At 40.3% G+C, this 26,504-nt stretch overlaps 1 protein-coding gene across 1 annotated transcript in view; it reads left to right on the plus strand.

The window, feature by feature from the left end:
• LOC131222792 (WD-40 repeat-containing protein MSI4-like) overlaps window positions 1-26,504 on the plus strand; it is a 37,633-nt gene that overhangs the window by 10,277 nt on the left and 852 nt on the right. Inside the window, exons 2-14 of the mRNA XM_058217992.1 lie at window positions 12-75; window positions 1,913-1,999; window positions 3,422-3,484; window positions 4,427-4,492; window positions 4,641-4,715; window positions 4,958-5,033; window positions 7,313-7,532; window positions 7,914-7,995; window positions 13,682-13,755; window positions 13,975-14,086; window positions 14,252-14,326; window positions 25,010-25,089; window positions 25,921-26,020. Coding sequence (XP_058073975.1) covers window positions 12-75; window positions 1,913-1,999; window positions 3,422-3,484; window positions 4,427-4,492; window positions 4,641-4,715; window positions 4,958-5,033; window positions 7,313-7,532; window positions 7,914-7,995; window positions 13,682-13,755; window positions 13,975-14,086; window positions 14,252-14,326; window positions 25,010-25,089; window positions 25,921-26,020 — 1,174 coding nt within the window. The remainder of the gene's footprint in view (window positions 1-11; window positions 76-1,912; window positions 2,000-3,421; window positions 3,485-4,426; window positions 4,493-4,640; window positions 4,716-4,957; window positions 5,034-7,312; window positions 7,533-7,913; window positions 7,996-13,681; window positions 13,756-13,974; window positions 14,087-14,251; window positions 14,327-25,009; window positions 25,090-25,920; window positions 26,021-26,504) is intronic.

A 26,504-nucleotide genomic window follows, 5' to 3' on the forward strand; every position in this document is an offset into this window, starting at 1 on the left:
TATATTATTAGGTGGGGTCCACAACTAGAGCAAGCGACTTACAAGAATCGTCAACGTCTCTACCTTTCTGAACAGGCAAGCATTCTTATTGTTAACTTTACCTTTTCGCAGTAGAAGGTGTTTTTTTTTCCTTTCTTTTTTGCAAAATTAAATTCATTTATGTTTTGAGGTTGTTGGAATTGGAGGCTGCATTTCTTTGATTCCATTCATCATCTTTTAGCTCACCTTATTCTCATAGGATTTTGGGTTTGCCTTTTCATTATTACTTCATGCTTGATAATGTTATTTAATGCGTGTTATCTATATGCACATAGTCGTTGCATAGTGCTGGTTAGAATTAGTGCATTCCCGTATCTGCAATGGGTTTTATTCCGTACTCAACCTCATTTATGTGGTTTGCTCTTGTGTTTCGTGTCAATAATTTTGGTGTGGGTATTCTACAACTGGATATGGGGAAAGATTGAGGTATGTGTCTTGAGGAGAATGACTTTTGTACTGATCCAATAACTCTAGTTGCTTGTGCGTATGAATGATATGATACCTTATGTAACTATAATAAAATTACAGAGGTAATTCAAGTTGCTTAATGTGTAATTAATATGTATTCCCAAGTTAGTACAAGATAATGCGTACACTCAGCCGTGCACCTATTAGGCGTTCCATCAACTGGCATTTGCAATGTCCTACTATACACGGTGATTAGTCGTTGATTAATGAACATGTAATTCAAATTTGTAAGGTCATTACTCACTTGAATGATGCGTTTTGCATAGTATTCATTACATTAAACACAAAAGTAGGTTGTTATCATCCTTGTAAGGATGTAAGTTGCTTATAACAACTTGGGATGTTATCATGTCACTGATGGAAGTCCTTTAGAAGGTGCTCCTAGTTTCCGAGTTCTCTTGATCAATGTCACTTAAATCGCCATTCCCCCATGTATTTCATTGTGAATCATGTGATCCGGATTATGGGTTATCTATGATCTGGATCACTATTTTTTCTAACCGAAAATTATATTATAAACTCTTAGTGTTCGTTAAGTTCTGATGTAAATTATATTTAGAATGCAGTAGCATGCTTCTATGATACTATGAATGTGGGATCTGTATTTATAACATTCATCATTTCATACACCAATTACAACATCATATGATTTATGGACATATTGCATATGCCTAATGTTTTGTGTTGGAGTGACCCACATGATCCTACTCGTAGGCCCTAGCATACCACATATTGGAGGAAGTGGTGCACCCTGTTCCTGTTCGTGGTACATGTGGCGGAGTGACCTGTGAGATCCGAGGACCTTGTTCCATATATGTGGTGTGCTATGAACTGGTTCTCGCATACATAGTTTCATGAATCCGAATGTACCAGGCCCTGTCAGCACGTAAACATGCGTTTTAAGTGGATACATTGTCTATGCTTAATATTTGGATGAAAAACTAATGATGTCCAAGCAATACTAGTTTCTTTGGCCCGTCAATATTTGCAAAATGTGTGAAATATGATGTGTATGTGCACACATCTTCTGTACCATATGTGATGAACAAGGAATATTTGCTCTATCCCACGATGGTATTGACTCCAGGCTACAAATTTCTGACAAAAATCTCAATGCCATTGGCATCCACCTTTTTGCAAATGCATGGTTGATAATTTGTTATGTTTTCGTTGAAACTTGACTGGATGTTGTGAAACAGTGGTTAGTGATGCTCTTGTAATTATGCTGGATCACTTCTCTTTGGAGGTTTTTCTTTCATGTATTGAATTTACAGGTTAAAATTTGTCATCACATTGAGTGTTTTGGAAAAATCATTTCTGTAAACATAGATCTAGTACATGCGTGTTTTCTTTGCCAATTTTGTAGGCTTTGAATAACCTCCTGTTTCATGTAAAATTCTTCCAGACTGATGGCAGTGTTCCAAATACACTTGTCATAGCAAATTGTGAAGTTGTTAAACCGAGGGTTGCTGCCGCAGAGCATATATCACAGGTAATTTCACCATTTTGTAGTACTTGTCTAGTTTCTAGATTGGTGTATTTGTACTAGATGATGGCTGAAATGGTTGTGTAGTCAATTCTTGAATACTGGCTAAAATGATTTTGGGTAGTTTTTGAACTTCTAATATTCAGTATTGAATTCTCACTAGAATTTAGCTCGACTGTTTTTTACTAGTAAGTGTAAGTGTAGCCCTTTGATATGTTGTCACTTGTAGGATAATAGCTTATCCTGGTGCTATAGGGAATTTATACAGGCCTTGCAAGACACTTTTCTTGTGTATTTTCTCATACCTTTTTGTTTATCAAACATTCATTGGCTGTGGGTTCAGTGCCCTCCTTTTGCTCTAAGGTTGTAAAGATCTATAATTTGTGATGTTTATGGGTGGCCAATAAGTGTTACTGAGCTGGTGGATGAGGGTAGGTACCACAAAAGCACAGTGAATGTGGAATAGAATCCAGGCATACCGAGGGTTTACACACCTCTTGATGTGTAACCTTGCATTATACGGTGATGTGCAGTTCTTGTATCTCTTGAGTTTCCACACCGTGTGGCTCTGCCACGCCTTTTCTGTCACGTGTTTTGGATGCTGCCGGTGGTGGCCTTCATGGAAAAATTTTCAACCCAGGTGCATAATGTTAAGTTAGCCTCAGATTGATGAGATCCATTTTGTGTAGAAGTGCACTAAAAATGCACTTGAGAATGATGGTTTTGAGGAGACTGTCATTTATTTGCAATGCATCAGATACTTCCCATGCGATACCTGATATGTTTCCGTATCCCAAGGGTGCAACACATCCATTGATGCCGATACTGAAAACATTGTTTGGAACCTGTTCAAATTGACTCAGTTTGGAGCTGAGTCAGCTGAGTCATGTTTTGTTAGTCTTAAGGTGAGTTATGAGCTAAAATCCTGGTTTCGAATCTTATTAAAAAAAGGGAAAAAATCCTATTTAGAAGCATTCCCTTCAATTAAGGCTGGTTTCTAGTAGTTTAAAAAGAAGGGGGAAAAAAAAATCCTATTTTGAAGCATTTCCTTCAATTAAGGCTGGTTTCTAGTAGGTTTACATTCCTTGCACCAATTTTGCCATAACATTCGTTTATTATGTGAAAGGATTTATTCAACAAGAGATTATGCTATTAAATCTGATATTGTGAAGTTCAACTATAATTGCATTAATTAGAAAGGAAATATTTTGTTTTGAAAGTCTTGAATTTGCCTTATCCATGCTTAAAGATTTTTGTCTCCTTATTTGCCCTATGGTTTCTATTTTCAGCTTGATTTTATACACTGGAAATGCTGCTTTCTGCATTTTCATGTGTTTCATTGTTTTGAGGTCATGCCAGTGTAGCATTCCTGCAATTCATTATTCATTGCGTAATTCTTTTTTACCTTCTTGTTGCTTGATTTTGTAGTTCAATGAAGAAGCGCGTTCTCCGTTCGTAAAGAAGTTCAAAACCATCATACATCCTGGTGAGGTAGGAAGTGACAGCATGATTTTTGGGTTCTAGGGTAAACATGAGGGTGCACACACTGTGGGCGGAGTGGATTCCACGGCCACATGATGATGGGCCCCACAGTATACCAGTATCACCACAGTCAGTAACAAGTGCTCTCGCATGTGGTACAACTATACAACATTGTTCCCCGTGGTTTGGTCCACCTGAGTTTCGGAACAGCGTGAGTTTTGGGTTCTATGATGAACATGAGGATGCAAACACCATGGATGGTAAAAAGATTTCACAACCACCTGAGGATGGATCCACAATGGTCAGGTACAACCATAGTACTATGCATGTGCTTGCACGTGGTACAGAACTACAAATATGCGACATTGTTCCCCATGGTATGGCCCATTTGAGTTTCGGATTGGCATGAAAATTTTTTTTTTTTTTGGGTCTACAGTGTTCTATGGTGAACATGAGGGGGCACACTGCACACATTATGGATGGAGTGGATTTTGCAAACATATGATGATGGGCCTCACAATAGCCCGTTACCATGTGCCTGGCTGCCTGCACATGTTATATATATATATATGCGCACACGTGCAGGTGTGTGGTGTGCATGTGGCCACACGCCCGCACGTATTGGTTTGTCACTCAGCAAATTTTATAGAATTGGTGATTTTCCAGCTGCATCTGAAGTTAATATAACAATTTTTTTTTTTGGCTCATTGAAATCATTCTTCTTTCTCACTGAATTATGTTAGATTAATGAGCCCAAAATTGGTGCACATGTTTGCATGAGTGCGTGTTAGTTGGTTTGTCAATCAGCAAATTTTATATAATTGGTGATTCCATCTGCATCTGAAATTAATATAGCGTTTTTTGGCTTGGCACAACCATTCCTCTTCCTCACTGAATTAAGGTCTCTTAGTTCTTTTAGCAATGCAGTTAACCTTGAATGTCCCCATGTAGGTCAACAGAATCAGGGAACTCCCCCAGAATAGTAAGATAGTAGCCACGCATACAGACAGTCCAGACGTAAGTGATACCATATATGGCAATTACTGTTCCATTTCTTTATAATTTTGTCAAAATTCTGCCCTCTCTCTCTCTCTCTCTCTCTCTCTCTCTAAAAGAGAAAGGGCCAAAGTGTACTGTGACTTAGGTTTTAGGATTCTTAATTCAGGTTCTGATCTGGGATGTAGAGGCACAACCTAATCGTCATGCTGTCCTTGGAGCGGCGGATTCTCGTCCAGATTTGGTATGTTCTTGTTTATAATCTCAAATCTTTACTTGATCCTGAAGAGCTTCCCTTGTAAACATGCATTTACTTTATGTTGATAATGGAAATGTGCTGATACTTGGTGGTAATCTTTTGATTACAAAGTTATCCATTGAAAGGTAGAGAAGTTGTGTTTAGAGGTGACATCTTGTTACGGACGTTGACCATTATATTCTTCGTAAGGCATAAAATTGGTTGATCTTGAATTTTTCACCTTGCAGATTTTGACTGGGCATCAAGACAATGCTGAATTTGCTCTTGGCATGTGCCCAAATGAACCCTTTGTGCTCTCTGGAGGTTAGAATTTGCCCTTTCAATCGTTTTTTACTTCAATGACATGCATTTATTTTATTTGTAGTGGAGATTAGGCTTTTGCCTTTTTTTACCTAAGCAAGTCACGATACAGTTATTCCCTAAAATACTCAACTCTTCGGGACACATTGCAAGGGTGTGCAGATAAAATTTCATATTTGTCATATCGTGTAAAACATTCCATTGGTTATTGATAGCCATTTGTGATGCTCTCTAGATTGAGATGGACTTGTTTACTGCAGTGTTTTAAATATCGATGATATCAGCCGATATATCCCATGATATATCTTGTATCCCACCCATGTGATATGAAATGCATAGGTAGTGCCTAGAGGTGTACACGAGTCGAGCCGAGCTTTGCCTAGCTCGTGCTTGACTCGGACTGCTCGAGTCCCAGCTCGTGCTCGGCTCGGCTCGGCCTTGGAGCTCGGAATAGCAGCTCGTGCTTGGCTCGGCCGAGTTCGAGCACACCGGACATGGCGAGGTGGCATGCTGGACAGTCGATGTGGCAAGCCGGACAAGGTGAGGTGTGCGCCTGAGAGAGAGAGGGAAGAAGACGGGTAAGGGAAAGGGCGACAGGCAGGGCAGGGACCGCCGGACTGAGAGAGAGGGAAGAAGACGGGTAAGGGAAAGGGCGACCGGGCAGGGCAGGGACCGCTGGACTGAGAGAGAGAGAGAGAGGGAAGACTGGTAAGGGAAATGGGGAAATGGCCATGCAGTGCGGCCGTGCGGGTAAGGAGGGAGGCGGCCGTGCAGGTAAGGACTAAGGAGGGAGGGTTAGGGTATTTTTTGAAGGGAAATGGGGAATGGGGAATGGCCGTGCGGCGTGCAGGTAGGGTAAAGTAAAGTAGGGTTTTTTTTTTTTATATATATATATCATCGAGTCGAGCTCGAATATATATACACTACACCGAGTCGAGCCGAGTTCGAGCACTATTCAAGTCGAGCCGAGTCGAGCTCGAGCTCGGCTCGAATTCATTTCGAGCACCAAAAAATAGCTCGACTCGGTTCAAACTCAGCTTCGATCCGATTCGAGTTGAGCTTTTTTGACCCGAGTTACTGAGCTTTTGCTGCTCGTGTACAGCTCTAGTAGTGCCTATACATCCCACATAATCGATCCAATGAGCATTTTCAATTTTTGATCCATGTTTTTATTGTAAATCACGTTAAACCAGTGTCGAATGGTTACAAATTTATGATTCTTCATATTTTTCATGAAAAATCATGGATTTGGAACTTCAATTTCGAGATTTGGGGGAGATGGGTCAAGTTGCAAAAAATTAAGAAAAATAAAAAATTCTCAATTTCTCGCAAATCAGTTGCAATCTTTGTATCTAAACACAAAATTAAACATGTATGTAACTTGATCTAGTTATTATTATTTTGCTTTTGAATGTTTTGCTCGTGTTTCCATACATGTCTTCTTACGTTTATAAATTATGTGAATAGACTTTGAATATACTTACATCAGTTCAGTTGAAAAGCGCATATATTAGGACTCCATACAAAGGAAATCCCTATTATGTGCACTTTTTTTGTAATGTTTTGATTTCTAAGTGTGTATTGGTGTTTTTTTTTTTTCAACAATCCCTGAAGTTTCATTGAAAAATTCGACCAATTTCCCAATGTTCCCACGTTTCCCAACAACATCGATACATTACACGATACAACCGATATATCCCATGCGATAACCGATATGTATTCGTATCCCAAGGGTGCAATACATTACGCGATAATGATATTTAAAACATTGGTTTACTGTTTGTTTACTTTAATGGAACAAACTTAATGGTTCCATGCCACTATTTCCATTGTAAAGGTAGTGATAGAAGTGGTCTATGATAAAATTTCTTCTAATTTAAAGAGAGACTGGTTAAGAGCATTGGTTCCCTTCATAGCAGATACAGAGATGCAAAGCTGATTTTTTTTTTTTTTTTTCTGTGTATTCTTCTTGGTGAGTTTCATCAGCATCTGTTTCCATACACCCCGTGTTTTTCTTCCTGGAATTTGTGGTGCTTTTTATGAGCTCATCTATGTTGTTAGCTGTAGGAAACTTTATGTAGAAATGTCATGCTTCACATCGTGGCCCTAAATAAATTTAGTTGAACAGCCTTTTTTCAATCAGTTTATATTTGGATGATGTAGCATCACAAAGCTTCTTTGGAGTTCCATAAATGTTGTTTAGGCTGATGCAACTAAAGTTTGATTCTGTTATGAGCATGTCGATCTTTACACCTATGTGAATGTGATGATTCTTATGGCAGGAAAGGACAAATTAGTTGTGTTATGGAGTATACATGATCATATCTCTGCTTCAGCGACAGAGCCCTCCACAAAATCTTCAGGGACACCATCTGGGAGCTCAATCATTAAACAAACCTCCAAGGGTGGTGATAAAGGTTCGGACAGCCCTTCAATTGGACCGCGGGGCATATACCAAGGTCATGAGGATACTGTTGAAGATGTTCAGTTCTGCCCCTCTAGGTAACAAGTAGGATCATAGTCAAATACATCATCTATGGTCTCTTAATTTATTAAATCACCGACTTTTTCCTTATAAGATGGAGCTGTACAACTTTGACGTTTTACGTGGAATATCCCTTGTTTTCGAGAATCGAATTGTATGCTTCTGCTTTGAGGTCCTTTCTTTTAATATATTGTTTGACGCCGTATTTAGATGTAGTGCACCTGTCCCATGAGGGGATTTGTATGGAAGCACGTAGAGGTTCCACAATATTTCCCTGACTTTTTTTTTTTTTTTTTTTTTTCCATTTCCAAATATGCATGTATAATCTCTTCTTTGGTGTTTCCTGCATGTTTTTTTTTTTTTGGCCACTAACAGCCTTTTTTCCTACGGTGATGAAGTGCACAGGTATTTTGTAGTGTAGGTGATGATTCTTGCCTGATACTCTGGGATGCTCGTATTGGATCAACTCCATCTGTCAAGGTAACATGCTTTCTGTTTCTTTCGTTCCAGGGAATCCTGCGACCAATGAGCATGTGCTAGTGTATTCTTGTATATTATTTATTATTATTTTTTTTTTCTTTCTTGTCTTTATTAATTTTTATTTGTTTAAATAAGCTTAAGTTCCAGTCAGTTTGATTCTTCTTTTTTGCACGAGTTTGACTCGACCATGCATTACATAAAAAACCTGCTTCAGTGGCCTTTCTGATGCTGTTTAGCAAAAAGATATATGACAGCATTTTGGTCAATAATGCGTAAGATGACAGTCAATACTTGTGATGTGAAAAACATGCTCTAGTTCTTTGTTAATAAACATGTCATTATATATATATATATATATATATATGGGAAAAAGGTACTATGCGCTCGACCTCACGATTAGCTCCCGTGAGGTCGAGCTGTGTGGGCCCCACCGTGATGCATGTCGACCATCAACACCGTGCATTTGATGGGTACCCTCTAAATTATGGGATATCCCAAAAATCAGCCGTATACGGAACTCAGGTGGGCCATACCATCTAAAATCATGTGAAACACCGTTAAAACATATAAAAGCACTTGGTGGGGCCCACCTGAGTTTTGAATGCTGCTGAAACTTGGTCTGAACCCTCATGCAAGTGGGACACACATAATGGATGGGCTGGATTTGCAAACCACATCTCGGTGGGCCCAAAAAACTAATTATGAACGTTTTAACGGTGCACGGCTCCTCCCAACTTCTGTATGTGGTGTAGCCCACACAAGTCATGGATTGACTTGATTTTTGAGACCTAGGCCCACGATGGAATGGTGCATCTGACTGATGGGTTAGATGTTCGAAACGCATCATGGTGGGGCCCACACAGCTCGACCTCATGGGACGGACTCGTGAGGTCGAGCACATAGTACCTTTTCCCTATATATATATATATATATATATATATATATATATTCTCTTTCATCCATTTTTCATATTTAAATTCCCAAATCTCTGTTTTTTTTTTTCCTCTCTCCATACCAAGAAGCTAATGCTTTTCAGCTCATTTCCACCCACTCCATGCTTCTCCCTTCCCATTTCAAAAACTTCACCTTCTATCATTGCACTCTCACCATGTGCTGTTAGTTTCTTGTATTGAGTGTAGTTTTTACTATTAGTTTAATGGTATTAAACTTGATATTATTGGGGGTTTCAAAGGAAGTTAGCTTCTTCTAAACAATGCATCTCATTCATTTTTATTGTACATGGAGTCTGATTATTTTGAGAGTGCAAAATAGCTTTCGGCAAACGGCCTAAGAGCTGATGCCCAATAAGCCACTTTGGACTTGGCCTTCTTGAACACCTTGGAAGGGTTGCAAGACACCTCTAGTGAAGGGGCAATTAATGAATAGGTGGATGAAGGATGGATGTGTTAATGATTGGCAGGTGCTTTCTCTGATAGTTGTTCATAGTGAACACTTTATCCTTGTGCACTAGCCAAAGCCAAAGCCAAAGCCAAAGCCATAACCTGCGGAAGGCTTTAGTAGGACTAAATGGATTTTGGTGGCTTATGCAGAGAGGCGTACTGGATCACGGAGTAGGAGCTAGCAAAGAATCTGTCCGAGCCTCCTCATATCCACATAGAGGAGGACTAATGACGTAGAAGTTCCACCCATCATCTCCTCTAACTATGTCTTGTTAAGATTCCTACAACATGGGGGAGCCCAAATCATGCGGCACCTAGGACTTTTGAGGCATTGAGAAACTAACACCTCCTTGTCTGCCATTGCCAAGGCAATTGAAGATCAATCAAAGTGGCCTATCTGCGCTCCGAACTTCCCCTCCAAAACTGCATACGAGTGTACAACTCTTGTTACCCATCTTGAATGAAATTTCCTTCTTAAACAGGTTCTAGCCTGTCAAATTTTCAATGCTCTATACATAGAAGAGGTCTTCATGAACCGACATCCCTCCTCTACCCCATGCTTACAGGAGATCACATGTTTCCATAAGCTGTACTCTTGCACTCCAAACCTCCATAGCCACTTCCCTAGTAAGATTCTAGATCCGTGATCCCTACTCACTACTCCCTTCTCTGGTTCGTCTGCACGTGTCACTCCAGTTCATAAGATGAAGCTCATGCTTTCCTTTTGTACCTTTCCAAGAAGCTTCCTTGAAGTTTTGCCAATCTGCTAGAACTGAAGCTGGACACTGGAGTGGTGACATGTAATACAAGGGCATGTTGGATATGGCCACCTTGATGGGGGTGATTCTACCACCTAATGATGGATATTTACCCTTCCAACTTGATAGCTTTCTTTAAATTATCTCAACAACTTTCTTCCACAGATGCTTTGCTAGCTTGCCGATACACAGCGGAAGGCCCGAGTAGGTAGAAGGGAAGCTGGTTGCTTAATAGTCAAAGATGCCAACAAATCTCTCTACCTCCTTAGATTCCAACCTAACCCTAAGGATCTCACTCTTAGGGCTTGTTTGGATATGTAGAATGTATAGGAAAGGAAATGATGTTTCTTAGGAAACCTTATTTCCAGGAAATTGTGAAAAATGATTTTTTTTCCTTGTTTTTCGACAAGGTTTTCTTAAAAATTTAGGACCTACTTTCAAAAAAACTTTCTTGGGAAAAATTTCTATGTTGGCATGGGCATGTGTTAGATTTGCTGGTGGCACATGTTTGATTCTTGCAGATGGACAATGCATGTGTGGAATATGTGAGTGCTTGAAACTGAATAATGGCACACTTGTCACATGTGAGGTGCTTGAAGCTATATGGTGGCACATGTTGCACAATACAAGCATTGGCACATTTGACACATGTGGGCGCTTGAAACTAGATGGTAGAACTTGAGCACATTGGCACCATTGACACATGTGGCATATTTGGAGCGATTAAAGATGGACGATGGCTCATGCGGCACATTGGTGCATGTGGGGTGCTTTGCACAGGCGTTGCACAAGAGAAGATGAATGGTGATACATATGGCACATTAGCACATGTGTGATGCAAGAGAAGATGGGTGGTGCCACATGTGGCACATCAGCACATGTTGGACGCTTTGCACGTGGGGTGCAAGAGAAGATGGATGGTGGCGTAGTGGCACGTATGGGGCATAACAAAAGATGGACAATGGCTCATTTGGCGCATGCGGCACATGTAAAGCGACTCAAGATAGATGATGACACATTTGTCTTTAACCGTTGATAAACCCATTTTCCTTCCATCGTGGGAAAATGCCTTTTTTAGTGGTGGAGATGGGAAAATAAAAGATGCTAAAAAAGTGCGAAATGATGTTCCCCACAAATGTTTACAAAGAAAGGCTTGACAAATAATTGGAAGTTTGATGGAAAATTATGTTTCCTTTCCTTCCCATGAATCCAAACAGGCCCTTATGGAATTTAGGCTTGAGACTACCTCAAAACATCAAGCAACTTTCCATAAATTATCCACTAGAACCTCCTCACCATAAATTGTCCATTTACCGCTGTCCTACATTGGTCATCAAATCCATTGATAAGCTGAGTAGGGACTTCCTCTGGCATGGTAAGTCGGACAGACCCAAATTCCATCTCATGGATTGGAAGTCTGTCTGTCTCCAGATCCAATTCGGTGGAGCAGGGGTAAAGAATTTGAAGCTCATGAATCAGGCTCTGCTAGGGAAATGGATTTGGAGATTAGGGGTGGACGACAGGAGTCTATGGAATTTGATTATCAAGGGTAAGTATGGCAAATCGGGGTGCGGATGGTGGTTTAAAGATTCCTTTAGGTATCGTTCATCGGCCCTGTGGAAAGGGATCCTCTCCATGAAGGCAAAGGTCCTAGTTGCAACCAGTTTTGAGCTTGGAAAAGGTGATAGAATCCGATTATGGGAAGACAGATGGGTGGAAGATGCCCCCCTCAAAGAAAAGTTCCTAATCATTTTACGCCTGGCCCTGAATAAAGCAGCGACAGTTGCTGATTGCTATTTTGTAGCCAACGGTCAAATCGCGTGGCACGTGGAATGTCGGCGAAACGTCCAAGATTGGGAATCCCAGGAGTTCGTAGATCTCGTAGTTTGTATTCACAGAGCGGTGCCTTCTCCCTCAGCCGAAGACAGTCTCCTTTGGAACCTAGATAAATCAAAGGTGTTCTCGGTCAAATCCTTCTATAGGGAGTTGGAGAGGTCGTCCAGCGTGCATCTGCCCCATTTCACCTTCATATGGAAGTACTCGGTCCCCCCAAAGATTAGCATCTTTGGCTGGCTGGTAGGAAATAAGAAGATTCTGACGGTGGATAACTTGAGGAAAAGAGGGATGATCCTGACTAACATATGTTTGTGCTACATGAGGAACTAAGAATCAATTAATCACCTCCCGATCCACTGCCCGTTCACCATCCCCATATGGGCTAAGTTTTGTTCCCGTTTCAGCATCAGTTGGTGTTTTCCGGAGTCGGTTGATCTTCTTCTTTAGGCCTGGCATGAAGTTCGACTCGACAAGCCTAGAACTAGATTGTGGCATATGGTGATCCTCGCTGTTTGGTGATCTGTATGAGAAGAGAGGAACAATAGATGTTTTCGGGATTCAGCTTCCCTTTTCCCCGTTGTAGCCTCAAAGGCCAAACACCGCATTGTTGAATGGGTGGCCCAGTCGAAAGTGTTAAAGGCCCATGACCTTCTTTTTCTTGGTGTCTAGTCCGGGTTGCCTTCTTGGCTGCCCCTCTAGCCCTCTTTCGTATCTCTCTTCTGTTTTAATATAATCGTTATCTTTATACAAAAAAAAAAAAACATTGCAAAATAGCAAGGCGTCATCAGTGAACTGGGATGGGAAATCCAGAAGCTGGCATTTCCACCTTGAACCCTTGGATCAAATCTGCCATTCTTGCTTTCCAACATCCTGCTATGAGCCTCTGTCACGATCACTAGTAAAATGGAGATAATGGGTTACCTTGATGAAAGCCTTTTGAGCCCCTAAAGAAGCCTGTAGGTGATGCACTAGGATGGAATACCTAACTGAGCTGACACATTCCTGGATCCGTTTTCTCCAAGTAGCATCTCAGCCTAACCTTCCCAACATGTAGTTGAGGAATTTACAGTCAACATGATCATAATCCTTGGCCATGTCAAGCTTACGAATACCTCCCTTTCTTCCCGATCTACTACTCATATTGATGCATTCGTGGCGATCAAGGCTCCATTTAGGATTTGCATGTCATCAACAAATGCCCTTGCTCTTTAGAGATGAGGATCTTGCCAACATTTGCCTTTATGGAATCCAGAAGTGAGAATCTTTGCCAATATTTGATACATGCCCTCAATCAAATTACATGCAGTGCTGATAAGAACTACCTTATGGAATCTGATACAAAATGTATTTTCTTAGGCTGTCTTATGTTAATGGAAAATGAAGTGATGATTAGAACTAGCTATATGTTCTTATTTCTGGTTGGTACAGGTTATACATCTGTGTTACTTCCCACTGAGATGACTGTTAACTCACTACAGAATTTTCTCGAATGGGAACTCTCCTCTCTATTTTATTCTTTTTTGGACCTATTTCCTTCATGCTTCGTCTTCTTGTTTTTTTCCTTTTTCTTTTTCCTGGTGCCACTCACCTCAATGTTAATCATTCTGAAAAAAACCTGCCGTTTCATTTGGGTCAGATCTTCAGCTTTTGATTATGATATTGTTTTGGATGTTGTTTGTGTTTGTTGGCCAGGTTGAGAAAGCTCATAATGCTGATATTCACTGTGTCGAATGGAACCCCCATGATGAAAACCTAATCCTAACTGGGTATGTTTTCTCTTAGCTTAGTTCTTCTTAGGTCTTTCAGGTAATTGATCGAGTGCCAACTAAATATGCAAATGAAACTTTATATTACAGTATGATTTTTATGATGTCATTGACCTTGCTGGTGCCTTGCTTATGAGGTGTTGATCTTACTTTAACCATTTTTTACACCTTGTTATATCTCGGAGATTATTAGTCATATTCACTATCTTATCCTTGCAGATCAGCTGATAATTCTGTTCATATGTTTGACCGCCGGAACCTCACTTCCAGCGGTGTTGGATCACCTGTTTATAAATTTGAAGGTCACAAAGCTGCTGTCCTTTGTGTGCAGGTGTGGGGTGGTTTTTTCCTGGGTTCTCATTTAATTTTTTTTTTTAAAAAATAAAAATAAAAAATATTTATCATGACATTTCTCATGTTACCTAATTTTAGTGTCTGTGGGGTTATTTGGATTTTTCTACAGCTCTTTTAACTGAATGACTCCTTTATGTTCCAGTGGTCCCCAGATAAAGCGTCCGTTTTCGGGAGTTCTGCAGAGGATGGCTTCTTAAATATTTGGGATTATGAAAAGGTATGGAGCTTTGGTAATTTCAAGTTCTGTGACAGGCTTATCATCTTTTAGTGAACTTGTGTATCAGAAAGTGTGTCAATTGAGTAGATTGATATTTGTTTTTCAAGAGAGTATAGACGAGGCACCACACTGAAGTTTGTGCATTTGTCCATGCAAAGGCCAATTGGTGTTTATGGGAATCTATGGGTGGGCAAAGATCTACGAGGTTGAACATCTGCTTTGGAGTTATGAGCAGGGTGTCCCAAAACGGTTACGTATTGGCTATAACGGCCGATACGTAATGGTAACGATGGTACCCGTTACGCGTTTCGGGGTCGTATCGGCCGAGTCCATATTCTGTACACGTAACGGCCGTTACTGACCCGTAACGGCTGTTATGGGCCTTTTTTTTAAATTAAAAAAAATAAAAAATAAAAATATACCTCTTTTCCTTTATTTTTTTCTTCTTCTTCTTCTGCAGCTGCGGCCCCGGCTGCGGCCTTCTTCCTTTTCTTCTTCTTCTTCTTCTTCTTCTTCTTCTTCTCCTCTCTCTCTCTCTCTCTCTCTCTCTCTCTCTTCTTTCCCTCTTTCTTCTTCTCTCTTCTTTCCCTCTTTTCTTTTCGGTTTCCCTCTCTTTGTTTTTTTTTTTTCCAAGCGTACCGCGCACCAGCTAGGGGTACGTGTCACGTTAAGACGAGCGCTGACACTCCTCGAGCTTTGAGTTGTACGAACGGTTCAAAGGAGATCAAAGTTATATGGGCTCCACGGTGATGTATTTATTACATCTGGTGTGTTCATCTATTTTCAGAGATCATTTTAGAGCACTACCCAAAAAATGAATTATATCCAAAGATCATCTGGACCGCACCAAAAATAGCAGCGGAGATAATATTTTCATCGTTAAACAATTCGTAGGGCCCATGGTAACATTTATTTTCCATCTAATCTGATTTGATCAGACCTGAGTGGGCCCCACCATGATGTATATATTTTATCCACGTCGTCCATCCATTTTGCCACGCCATTTTACGTCAGGATCTAAAAAATTAATAATATCCAAATCTCATGTGGACCACACCATAGGAAACAGTGGTTATAGAATGCTCACCATTAAAAATTTCTTAAGGTCCATTGTAATGTTTATTTTCAATCTAACCTATTAATTGGGTCACACTGAGGTGGATGAAGAGAAAACACACATGTCAGCTTGATCTAAAACTTTTGTAGCCCCCAATAAATTTTTAATGGTGAACGTTTAATTAGTGTTGTTTCTTATAGTGCAGTCCACCTGAGCTTTGGATGTGCCTCATTTTTGGGCTCATGCCCTAAAATTATTTGGCAAAATGGACGGACGGTGTGGATATAACACATTCATCACGGGTGGGGCCCAAAAAAACTTTTACACGTGCTACACTTCACAATTCGAGTCCCGCCTAATTCGAGCCTTGAAAAATTGTACACGAGACATATATTAACTTAAAATTTAGCAATTAAATTATGAATTGCAATTGCTAACTCACAATGCCAAAATCAAATTGTTTGAATAGTTTTAATTGTTAATTTGTGGACTTTTATTTTTTAAAATAGGGTCTTTTGATTTTTTTTCATGATTCACTATCCAATAAATGTCCACCAATTCATAAGTGGGATAATGACAATAAATTGCATGAATTTGAGGCTGATTTGGTGCATAGATTGGTCCTCCAAGTTAGCCCCAAATTGGCAACGCCATCTACCTGAATTTAATTTCAGTTTTTTAAAGAACTATTGGGAGAAATGATATTAAGTTGTTAAGTATATAAATTAGATATTTAGAAAATTAAATATATAAATTTTGTAGTCAAATTTAGGTTCTCTGGTTCATAAATTCATTAGACAGTCCGATACAACTTCTCACCAAAGAGTGGACCGTTACACTACCATAAGCATGTTCCAATTTATAAATGAATGCATATTTGGAATGCTTAGAATATTCCAGATTTAATTCATATTTTTTCATATTTTTTTGGCAAAAAAAATAATTTGCGCCGTTACGGGCCGTTACGCCCCCGTATCCGTATCGGTTTCGGAGGGCACCGTTACGCCAACCGATACCGATACGGGACACCTTGGTTATGAGACATTTATAGAAGGTTTTTTCCTCAGTGTGTTGGAAGGAAACTTAGGTAGCGGGACTGCAATCTTGTATCTGGAATGGGTAATCACAGTACTGATGCTAGGGATTTTTTGAAGCACCATGCCAAATTCAGTTTTATTTAGACTGTATTGATGTACTAAACTTTGCTATTTGGAGTTTGGTGTTCTCATTGCCCGTCCAAAGGATAAAAAAGGGTTGTGTAAGGTTGGCAGTGGGCATAAAACTTCTGCGGCAACTTTTTTCTAACTTCTGATTGATCTACTAAACTGGTCACGCTTTATAAACTTTGCCGATATGTTGATAATACAGTTTATTACAGTGTTTTTATTTTATTTTATTTTAAATTTTAGTATAAATAATATTGTGTATATGCGCAAGATGTATCGGTGCAATGATCCTAACCAACTGCCACGTAGATATTTGAAAATTCCTTCTCTTTAGAAATTAATATTTTTTGAAAGCTAACACAATTTTATTAATCCCACTCAAAAGATGGAAAAAAGTGGAAAGAAAATAGGAACGGGATGATGGGCGGTCATTCCACAACCTGCAAAATGGAAGAACAATATAAGATGATCCAAAGACCCAAAAAATATTCACTTTACATCCCTTAAATGGGGGAGACCTAAAGGCTAAAGCTCAAAATACCACCTGCCCTTTTAGCATTGCAAAATATTGATAAAGAGGATTCCAATCTATTGTTGAATGCTATTGTTTTGTGCTTTCCAGACTTTTATAAGGCATAGCGGGAAGAGAGTCGCTAGAGTAAGATCCTCCTATTTACCTTGTGCCCCCAGTTCCAGGAAAGCATCAATTGTTGACCCAGGCTGAATCCCGGCCATGTTGAAGGGGCCAACACTTTTGACCAAACAGTCTGCACTGTGCTTGACTATGTTGAAAAGGTCCAACTCTAGAAATTAAATATTAATTATAGGTTTCTTAAAATCTTTAAAATGACTATTTTGCTTGACCATGTGTGCTGTTCTTTTTCTTGTTTGTGTACAGTTGTGTGCTTGACTATGTCGAAAAGGGCCAACTCTAGAAATTAAATATTAATTACAGGTTTCTTAAAATCTTTAAAATGACTATTTTGCTTGACCATGTGTGCTGTTCTTTTTCTTGTTTCTGTACTGTTCTACAACTTTTAGTTCTATCCATTTATTTGCCCATTGGCATGTCTTTGTCACATGCTTTGAATTAACAGGTGGTGAAGTGGAGTAGCATTCAGGAGCCGGAAATAATTATGAATATGGCCTTTTGATGTGTATAAAAAATTCTGCCTTGGTATTTGCCAATTCTTGTACATAAAGATGAATGTTGGCAAATGATGAGTTGTTAAAATGCTCTCCTTGAAATGTCATCTCTATATACCATGTCATTTGCTTATATGCTCTTTGCTCATTCAACCCATTTACATGGTATTAAATGGAGAACCTCCTCAAAATTTGTCGAGTCCTCAATGCTTTGAATTAAAGTGGTTATTGCCTTAAACTTATGCCCCACTATTATCCAAGTTGATTCAAATGCTATTCCTTGGGTGTCAAGGAGGTTGTTACCCTCAGCGTTTTGCAGACATGATCAAGGAGGTTCTTGACTAGGGAACCATGCATCAGTTGTCCTTTGTTAATGTTCCTAGGGACACAAACAGGGAGGCAGATCTTTTGGCTAAAGAGAGTGCCGAGGTGTTGCATTTTGCTCTTGAGGACGTTGCCCTGCTTTTGTTTAGGCGTTGCATTTTGCTCTTTCTGTATTATCTTTTCCCCTGCTTTCAATAGAGGTTATTCATTGGAAAAAGACAGAATAGGAAAAAAGGAGTATATTCACAATGATGAACATCGTATTACCAATTCTCTATTATCTTTCTAATTCTATTCTCACATTAACAGACTTACTGTTTGTTTGTTTCTTTATAACCCTTTCGCTTTGAAATAAATCCATCGGTAATTGTAAAATCCACTCATTTTCATCCTTTATTTCATTTTTCAATGGTTCTTTGTAAACTTGTTTTCATAGAATGGAAAATTGGACATGTTGGATCCAACCGTAAATCTACTATTTATTTGGACCAACTGATGATGTTGATTCTCTTCTTCTAATCCCTGGTAGGAATAGACTGACAGATATTCTATGTTTGTTATCTTTGCTGATTAACATGGTCTCAGTCATGCAATTCTTGGAGTCAATATAAGCTAACTTTTCCTTAAAATCCAAGCATCTCTCTGTTGAGATGTGGAGCCACATCTGGGGGCTGCTTGACCAGTCGAGTGCCTTGCTCGACCGGTCGAGTGGCCCACTCGACCAGTCGAGGACTGGCTCGACTCAAAGTCCAGCGAGCATCAGGTTTTGGGTTCCGAGTTGCTCGACCAGTCGAGGTTACGCAGATTCGTTTCCGGATTTGATACGGATTGCGGATTTTTGAGTCGGTTTTCGCAAGGGTGCGAAAGGGAAGTTGCTTAAACTATAAATAGGTGTCCCTAGAGCTTTTCTAGGATATGGGAAATAATTCTAAGGTGTGGGCAAAGGGTTTTCTATATACTTCCAAGGGAGAGGTTAGTATATTGCCTTGTAATCTTCGTTTTTCTTTATAGTGGAAGTTTGCATCCGTGGTTTTTTTACCCTTGTTGGGGTTTTTACACGTATATCTTGTCTTGTGGTTTGTTTGGAATGCTTTGATTCTTTTTCTAGTTTATATTTCTTCTTGTTTATCGTTTGTGGGTGAGACCGGAGATTGGATCTCGGTTCACTGCATTGTTGGCGTGCTGCGCAACAACTGGTATCAGAGCTATTGGTTTAGTTCTATTGGGAGCGATGACGGAAGAAGGGAAGACTAGAATTGAGAAGTTTGATGGTTTAAACTTTGCCTTCTGGAAGATGCAGATGGAGGATTATCTGTATCAGAAGGACCTCTATATTCCTCTAGGAGGAAAAGAGAAGAAACCAGAGAAGATGACAGATGATGAATGGTTTTTATTGGATCAGAAGGCTTTAGGAATATATCCAAGGTAAAAACCACAAAAGAATTAATGGAAGCCCTAGCCACCATGTATGAAAAACCCTCAGCGTCCAACAAGGTTCATCTTATGAAACAATTATTCAACATGAAGATGTCAGATGGTGGGAGCGTGATTGAACATCTAAACGAGTTCAATACAGTCACAAGCCAGTTGGAATCCGTTGGCATTGTTTTTGAGGATGAGGTCAGGGCGTTATTGATCTTGTCCAGTTTGCCAGACAGTTGGGATGGTTTGGTGATTGCTGTGAGCAATTCTTCAGGGTCAACAAAGCTGAAATTTGATGATGTGGCCAGTCTAATTCTCAGCGAAGAATCTAGAAGAAATGCATCAGGAGTTTCAGGGGATTCAAGGAATGCTCTAAACGTTGAAGGAAGAGGAAGATCGCTGAACAAAGGAGGCAATAAACACGGGCGTTCTAAATTGAGGAAGAAGTCCAAGGGACCGAAAGACAAATACGGGTGTTAGCATTGCGGGAAGAAGGAGCACATGAAACGTGATTGTAGGGCGCTCAAGAAACAAGAAGGAAGCTCTCAAGGCGGGAAGGATTCAGTGATTCTATTTGAGGAGAGTGACACAGAAGCGTTGATCTTGTCTCCGGGGAATGAGTCTTGGGTTATAGTCTTGGGTGCTTCGTTTTATGCCACTTCATGGAAGGAAGTTCTGCGTGATTATGTGTCAGGTGACTTCGGGAGAGTCTACCTGGGCGATGATGAGCCGTGCAGTATTGTTGGAAAGAGAGACGTTCATATAAATCAGAAAGATGGAACGACCTTGAAATTGAAGGATGTCAGACATGTACCGAGTTTGAAACGGAACTTGATCTCAGTGGGGCAGTTGGCCGATACCGGTTATGTGACGACATTTACCAGTGATTCCTGGAAGATCACAAAAGGTACCTTGATGATATCTCGAGGCATGAAGGAAGGTACTTTATACGTGACTTCAGGATCATATAGTTCACTCGCAGTCGCATCAACTGGAGTGAATGGGTAGTTATGGCATCAGAGGTTGGGACATATGAGTGAGAAGGGGATGAAAGTGCTATTATCAAAGGGGAAGCTACTAGGGCTAAAGTCTATTGACTTGGAATTCTGCGAGGACTGCGTGTATGGCAAGCAGAAGATGGTAAGTTTCAAGAAGACAGGACGCGCTCTAAAGACGCATCTGTTGGAGCTTGTACACACTGATGTGTGGGGACCGGCACAGTTATCATCTCTTGGTGGCTCACCTTATTTTGTTTCTTTTATTGAGATGCTAGTAGAAAACTGTGGGTCTATTTCTTAAAATATAAATATGACGTATTTGATGTATTTAAGAAGTGAAAAGTTAGGGTAGAAAATGAGATAGGTAAAACAGTAAAATGTCTCAGATCTGATAATGGGGGAGAGTACTGTGATAAGAGATTTAAAGAGTATTGTGCAGTAAATGGAATCAAATATCAGAAAACGATTCCAGGGACACCGTAGCAGAATGGTGTGGCTGAGCGCATTGACAGGACCATCCTTGAGCGCGCTAGGAGCATGAGGTTACATGCAGGGTTGCCCAAGATCTTTTGGGCAGATACTGTGAATACTGCCGCATATCTTATCAATAAAAGTCCCTCAGCACCATTAGATGGTGGGCTACCAGAAGAAACGTGGACTGGGAAAGAAGTGAACCTTGCACATCTCAGAGTATTCGGTTGCACTTCATACGTTCACATTGATGCAAAGCACAAAAACAAGCTAGATGCCAAGTTCACGAGGTGCACGTTTAAAGGCTACGACCAGCATGATTGTGGCTACAGGTTTTGGAATGCAGAAAACAGGAAAATCATCAGAAGTAAGGACGTCGTCTTCAAGGAAAAAGTGATACATAAAGACAGTGTGCAAGAAAATAAGGTCGAGGAGAAAGAATTCATAGAGTTGGGAGAGTTATCGGATACGGGTATTACAGTGCCACAGGATGGTCATGCACAAGAGCATTATGAGGCAGAGCTACAGACACTAGTTGTGAGGAGGTCTACTCGGGAGAGGAGACCCATAGTTCGATACTCACCCTCCTTACATTATCTACTGCTGACAGATAATGGTGAACCAGAGTGTTTTGAAGAGGCATTACAGTCGGATACACGGGTTAAGTGAGAGCAGGCCATGGATGATGAGATGGACTCTCTTGAGTCTAATCATACATGGGAGCTAGTCACTCTACCCAAGGGTAAGAAAGCTCTTCATAACAAGTGGGTTTACAGACTGAAGGAGGAGCACGATGGTTCGAAACGGTACAAGGCTAGATTGGTTGTAAAAGGGTTTCAACAAAAGGCAGGTATCGATTTCACTGAAATATTTTCACCTGTGGTGAAAATGTTTACGATTCGCATGGTCTTGAGTATAGTGGCTACAGAGAACTTACATCTAGAGCAGCTAGATGTTAAGATAGCCTTTCTTCATGGGGACCTTGAAGAAGAGATATATATGCATCGGCCAATATGATACGTGGCACCAGGAAATGAGAACAAGGTGTGCAGATTGAAGAAGAGTCTATTTGGCCTGAAGCAGGCCTCGAGGTAGTGGTACAAGAAGTTCGACAGTTTCATGTCGGGAAACGGTTTTAGGAGATGTCATGCAGACTACTGTTGTTATTTGAAGAAGTTTGATACGTCGTACATTATCCTTCGTCTGTATGTTGATGATATGCTTGTGGTCGGTTCAAGCATGAAGGACATCTCAGATCTCAAAAGACAACTGTCTAGAGAATTTGCCATGAAGGATTTAGGAGCTGTAAAAGAAATCCTAGGCATGAGGATAAAACGTGACAGAAAATAAGAAACTGGTTTTGTCACAGGCAGAGTATATAGCCAAGGTACTTGATTGATTCAATATGGGAGGTGCTAAGCCGGTTAGCACTCCATTAGCCAACCACTTCAAGATATCTAAGGAGCAAGGTACAAAAATGCAGGAGGAACGAGACTACATAGCTAAAGTCCCATACGCGTCAGCTATTGGGAGTCTCATGTATGCTATGGTGAGCATGAGGCCAGACATTGCTCAAGTAGTGGGAGTTATTAGCAGGTTCATGAAAAACCCCGGGAAGGAACATTGGGAAGCTGTGAAGTGGATCCTCAGATACCTGGTAGGTACTGTGGATATATGCTGTGTTATGGTGGATCGGAAATCAAGTTACAAGGCTACGTGGATTCTGATTTGGCAGGAGATATCGACAACAGAAGAAGCACTACAAGTTATGTTTTTACTCTTGGTAGTGCTGCAGCCAGTTGAGTCTCTCAGTTACAGAAGATAGTATCTATCAGTACAACGGAAGCAGAATATGTTGCAGCTACAGAAGCGTGTAAGGAGATAGTATGGATGCAAAGTTTAATGGAAGAGTTGGGTAAGAAGCAAGCAGATTGCAAGCTGTACAGTGACAGTCAGAGTGCAATAAACTTGGTTAAGAATTTAGCCTTCCATTCAAGGACTAAGCATATTGACGTCAGATATCACTTCATACGTTCGTTGCTAGAAGATGGATCGATTGCTCTAGAGAAGATTCATAAAAGTGAGAATCCTGTAGATATGCTGACCAAGGCGGTCACACGGGAGAAGTTGAAGCTCTGTTCAGCTTTGATTGGTTTTCAGGCTTGAAGACGGGGAGGTGATGCACTTCGGATGTAGAAGACGAAGGTTTATGGCGATGTGTCTCAAAGTGGGAGATTGTTGAGACGTGGAGCCACATCCGGGGGTCGCTCGACCAGTCAAGTGGCCCACTAGACCAGTCGAGGATTGGCTCGACTCAAAGTCCAGCGAGCATCAGGTTTTGGGTTCTGAGGTGCTCAACCAGGTTTTGGGTTCTAGGGTCCACTCGACTGGTCGAGCAGCCTGCTCGACAAGTCGAGGTTACGCAAATTCGTTTCCGGATTTGATACGAATTGGGGATTTTTGAGTCGTTTTCGCAAGGGTGCGAAAGGGAAGTTGCTTAAACTATAAATAGGTGTCCCTAAGGCTTTTCTAAGGTATGAGAAATAATTCTAAGGTGTGGGCAAATGGTTTTCTATGTACTTCCAAGGGAGAGGTTAGTATATTACCTTGTAATCTTCGTTTTTCTTCATAGTGGAAGTTTGCATCCGTGGTTTTTTTTTTTAAAAAAAAAACCCTTATTGGGGTTTTTCCACGTATATCTTGTCTTGTGGTTTGTTTGGAATGCTTTGATTCTTTTTCTAGTTTATATTTCTTTTTGTTTATCGTTTGTGGGTGAGACTGGAGATTGGATCTCGGTTCACTGCATTGTTGGCGTGCTGCGCAACACTCTCTCATTAAGTGATGATTCAACTTACACTAGAGAAACCCGAGTTGAAAGACAGCATGTCCAACTACCCACTCTTTCCTCTTTTATCCCATTGTGCAAAGACACTTAAATAGGGTTTTCTCGAAGCATGATATCTTTCTCAATACTCTATTTTTTTCTTATTTTTCTAGTTTTATATTGAAAAAGGTTGCCTTCAAAATTATATTACTTGACGACATCTAAGCTTTATCCCAAAGAATTGGTGTTGGCCACATGAATTCTGTTTGCCACTCCACTCAAGAGCCATAATTTCAGTTAGGCCATGTGTCATCAAGTCTTTTCTCACAACCCCCACCCACTTCCTTTTGGACCTTCCCCTTGCCTTTTTGGGCCTTCAACTTGCACCCACTCACGTCTAACCCATGCAGTTCTTGGTTTCCATTGCACATGAGTGACCAAACGATCTGTCTACCTTCCCTCATCTTATTACCTATTGGTGCCACTCCCAAGTTTCCTTGATTGCATTCATTTCTAATTCTATCATTCCTTGTTTTGCCACTCATCCATCTCAACATCTTCATTTTTGCTACACATCCTATGAGCATGTTGTTTCTCAACTGCAACATTCTGTCCCATAAAGCATGACTGGTCTTATAACTATCCTATAAAATTTCCCCTTCAGTTTGAGTGGTATACGACAATCACATAAAACTCCAGAGACACATCTCCATTTCTTCCATCCAGCTTGAATTCTATGGGCAATATCCTACTCAATCTGTCTACTCATGAATTATTGACCCAAGATATCAGAGCAGTAATTCAGCAGAATTTTGCATCACCCAATTTCGGTCAGCCAATTCACCCTTTTGGGCTACTGATTTGGATCTGCTTCCAGATTTTACAAATCATGGCTTGATTGATGTCGAGGCTGGCTGGATACTATGCATCTGATTCTAATATCATTGTTGAGTAGCGTCTTCTGGGATGCTAGGCCCGTGGAAACTGTGATCTTGTATATTTGATATCAGGAAGCAATGTAATGATATGGGAGTAATTTTCTCGACTACTTGTAGGGATGCTAATGTGATTCCTGTATCTCTTCCCTGAGAGTGGGTGTCAAGCCTCTACATCAGCGCTTAAGTGCCCCCAAGATTTCTGTTTCTGTAGTTCTCTTTTTATGGTCCAGTAATTCAGTTGCCTTGAGTTAAAAAAGAAAGAAAAACATTCCATTTATATACTCTATGTAGTAGCTATAGATAATTTTACAACTCAAAATCCTTTCTAATGTTGCAGGTTGGTAAAAAGAAAGAACGTGTTGGAACGAGGGTGCCAAATTCTCCTCCAGGCTTATTTTTCCAACATGCGGGGCACCGGTATGCATCCTACTTGATTCTGCATGTGGTTCCGATTTATCTGGATGAGGTTGCGGTGGTGGTACACCTGCTGCTAATATTCATATATGTATCGGATAGCTTTATCATCATCATCATCATCATTATCTTGTATTCCAACCTAACTCATTGATTGTAGTAGACTTCCATAATAGTCTATTAGATGGCGCTTGATTGTTATCAACCTATGTAATAGTCTATTACATTGTGCCTATGGGAGTTTCGTGTTCTCAATGCCAGTCCCCAGCCTGGTAAAGGAGGTTGCGGCAGGTTGGCAGTCGGCGTTAAATTTATGCCATAACTTTCATCATGAATCTGAACAATGGTGGAACATGATTGATGTTGCCGACCCCAATTGATTGAGATAAGACTTAGATGACGACGACGGTGATGGTTGTGGTGATGATGATGATCTTGTACTCCAACCTCCTATCCATTGAGGAAGATTTCTGGATTGCTACTCTTCTTATGAAAACTGGATTTTTATTTCCATCAAATTGCTTCCCAAAGTTGCATCCCTATACATTGCTTATTGTTAACCATGCTTCTAACTTATGTCATGTTCTACTTCTACAAAACATGCTTCTGTGTAGATACCTTCAACTCATTTCTTGCTGTTTAACTATTTATATAGCGAATCTCCTGACTGTTATCACATTGCAAAAATGAGCTCTAAATTTCACAAGATTTTGTTATCTTTTCTTACGCAGATCATTTCATTTATTGTGGCTATTTTCCTTTTATCTTTCTCATGCAATTTTCCTTATTTATAATTGACTGGATAATAATTCAGTAATGTATGTCTGCATGTAGAGATAAAGTCGTTGATTTTCACTGGAACACATCTGATCCATGGACAATTGTTAGTGTCTCTGATGACTGTGAGAGTACTGCTGGAGGAGGAACATTGCAGGTTAGCTTTTATTTCTGATATACACTAGCAGTGGAGTATAGTTTCATAGAATACATTATTGTTGAGGTTGGGCAAGTGTTAGTTCATAACAATACCTTCTTAACTTGAGATGTGAGTTTTAACTTCACTGCAAGTTGGTACCACCTTGTGTATTTCACAAAAAAGAAGTGCCATGCAATTTACATGATAGAAGGGTGAAGAGGTAAACCACTACACGTGTGTTTGTGGGATCTGGGCAATCATTAAATGGGGCGACCATGAATCCCTGGCCCAAATAATTAAGAATGTATTCATTAGGTGGGCCACACGGATGTGTTTAACACACTGTTTGTCATCCTTTTTCTACCCATCCATTTGTACATGTGTTGTCAGGTCACATCCATGCTGTTCCCTACCTGATGAATGACCTGAATATTTGCACATTTTGCCAGTATGTGTTAATCTCTCATGCGAAATATAAAAATTGCACATGCACTTATTTTAC

This window comes from Magnolia sinica, chromosome 13 (genome assembly GCF_029962835.1).
Source record: "Magnolia sinica isolate HGM2019 chromosome 13, MsV1, whole genome shotgun sequence".
Classification (NCBI taxonomy): Eukaryota; Viridiplantae; Streptophyta; class Magnoliopsida; order Magnoliales; family Magnoliaceae; genus Magnolia; species Magnolia sinica.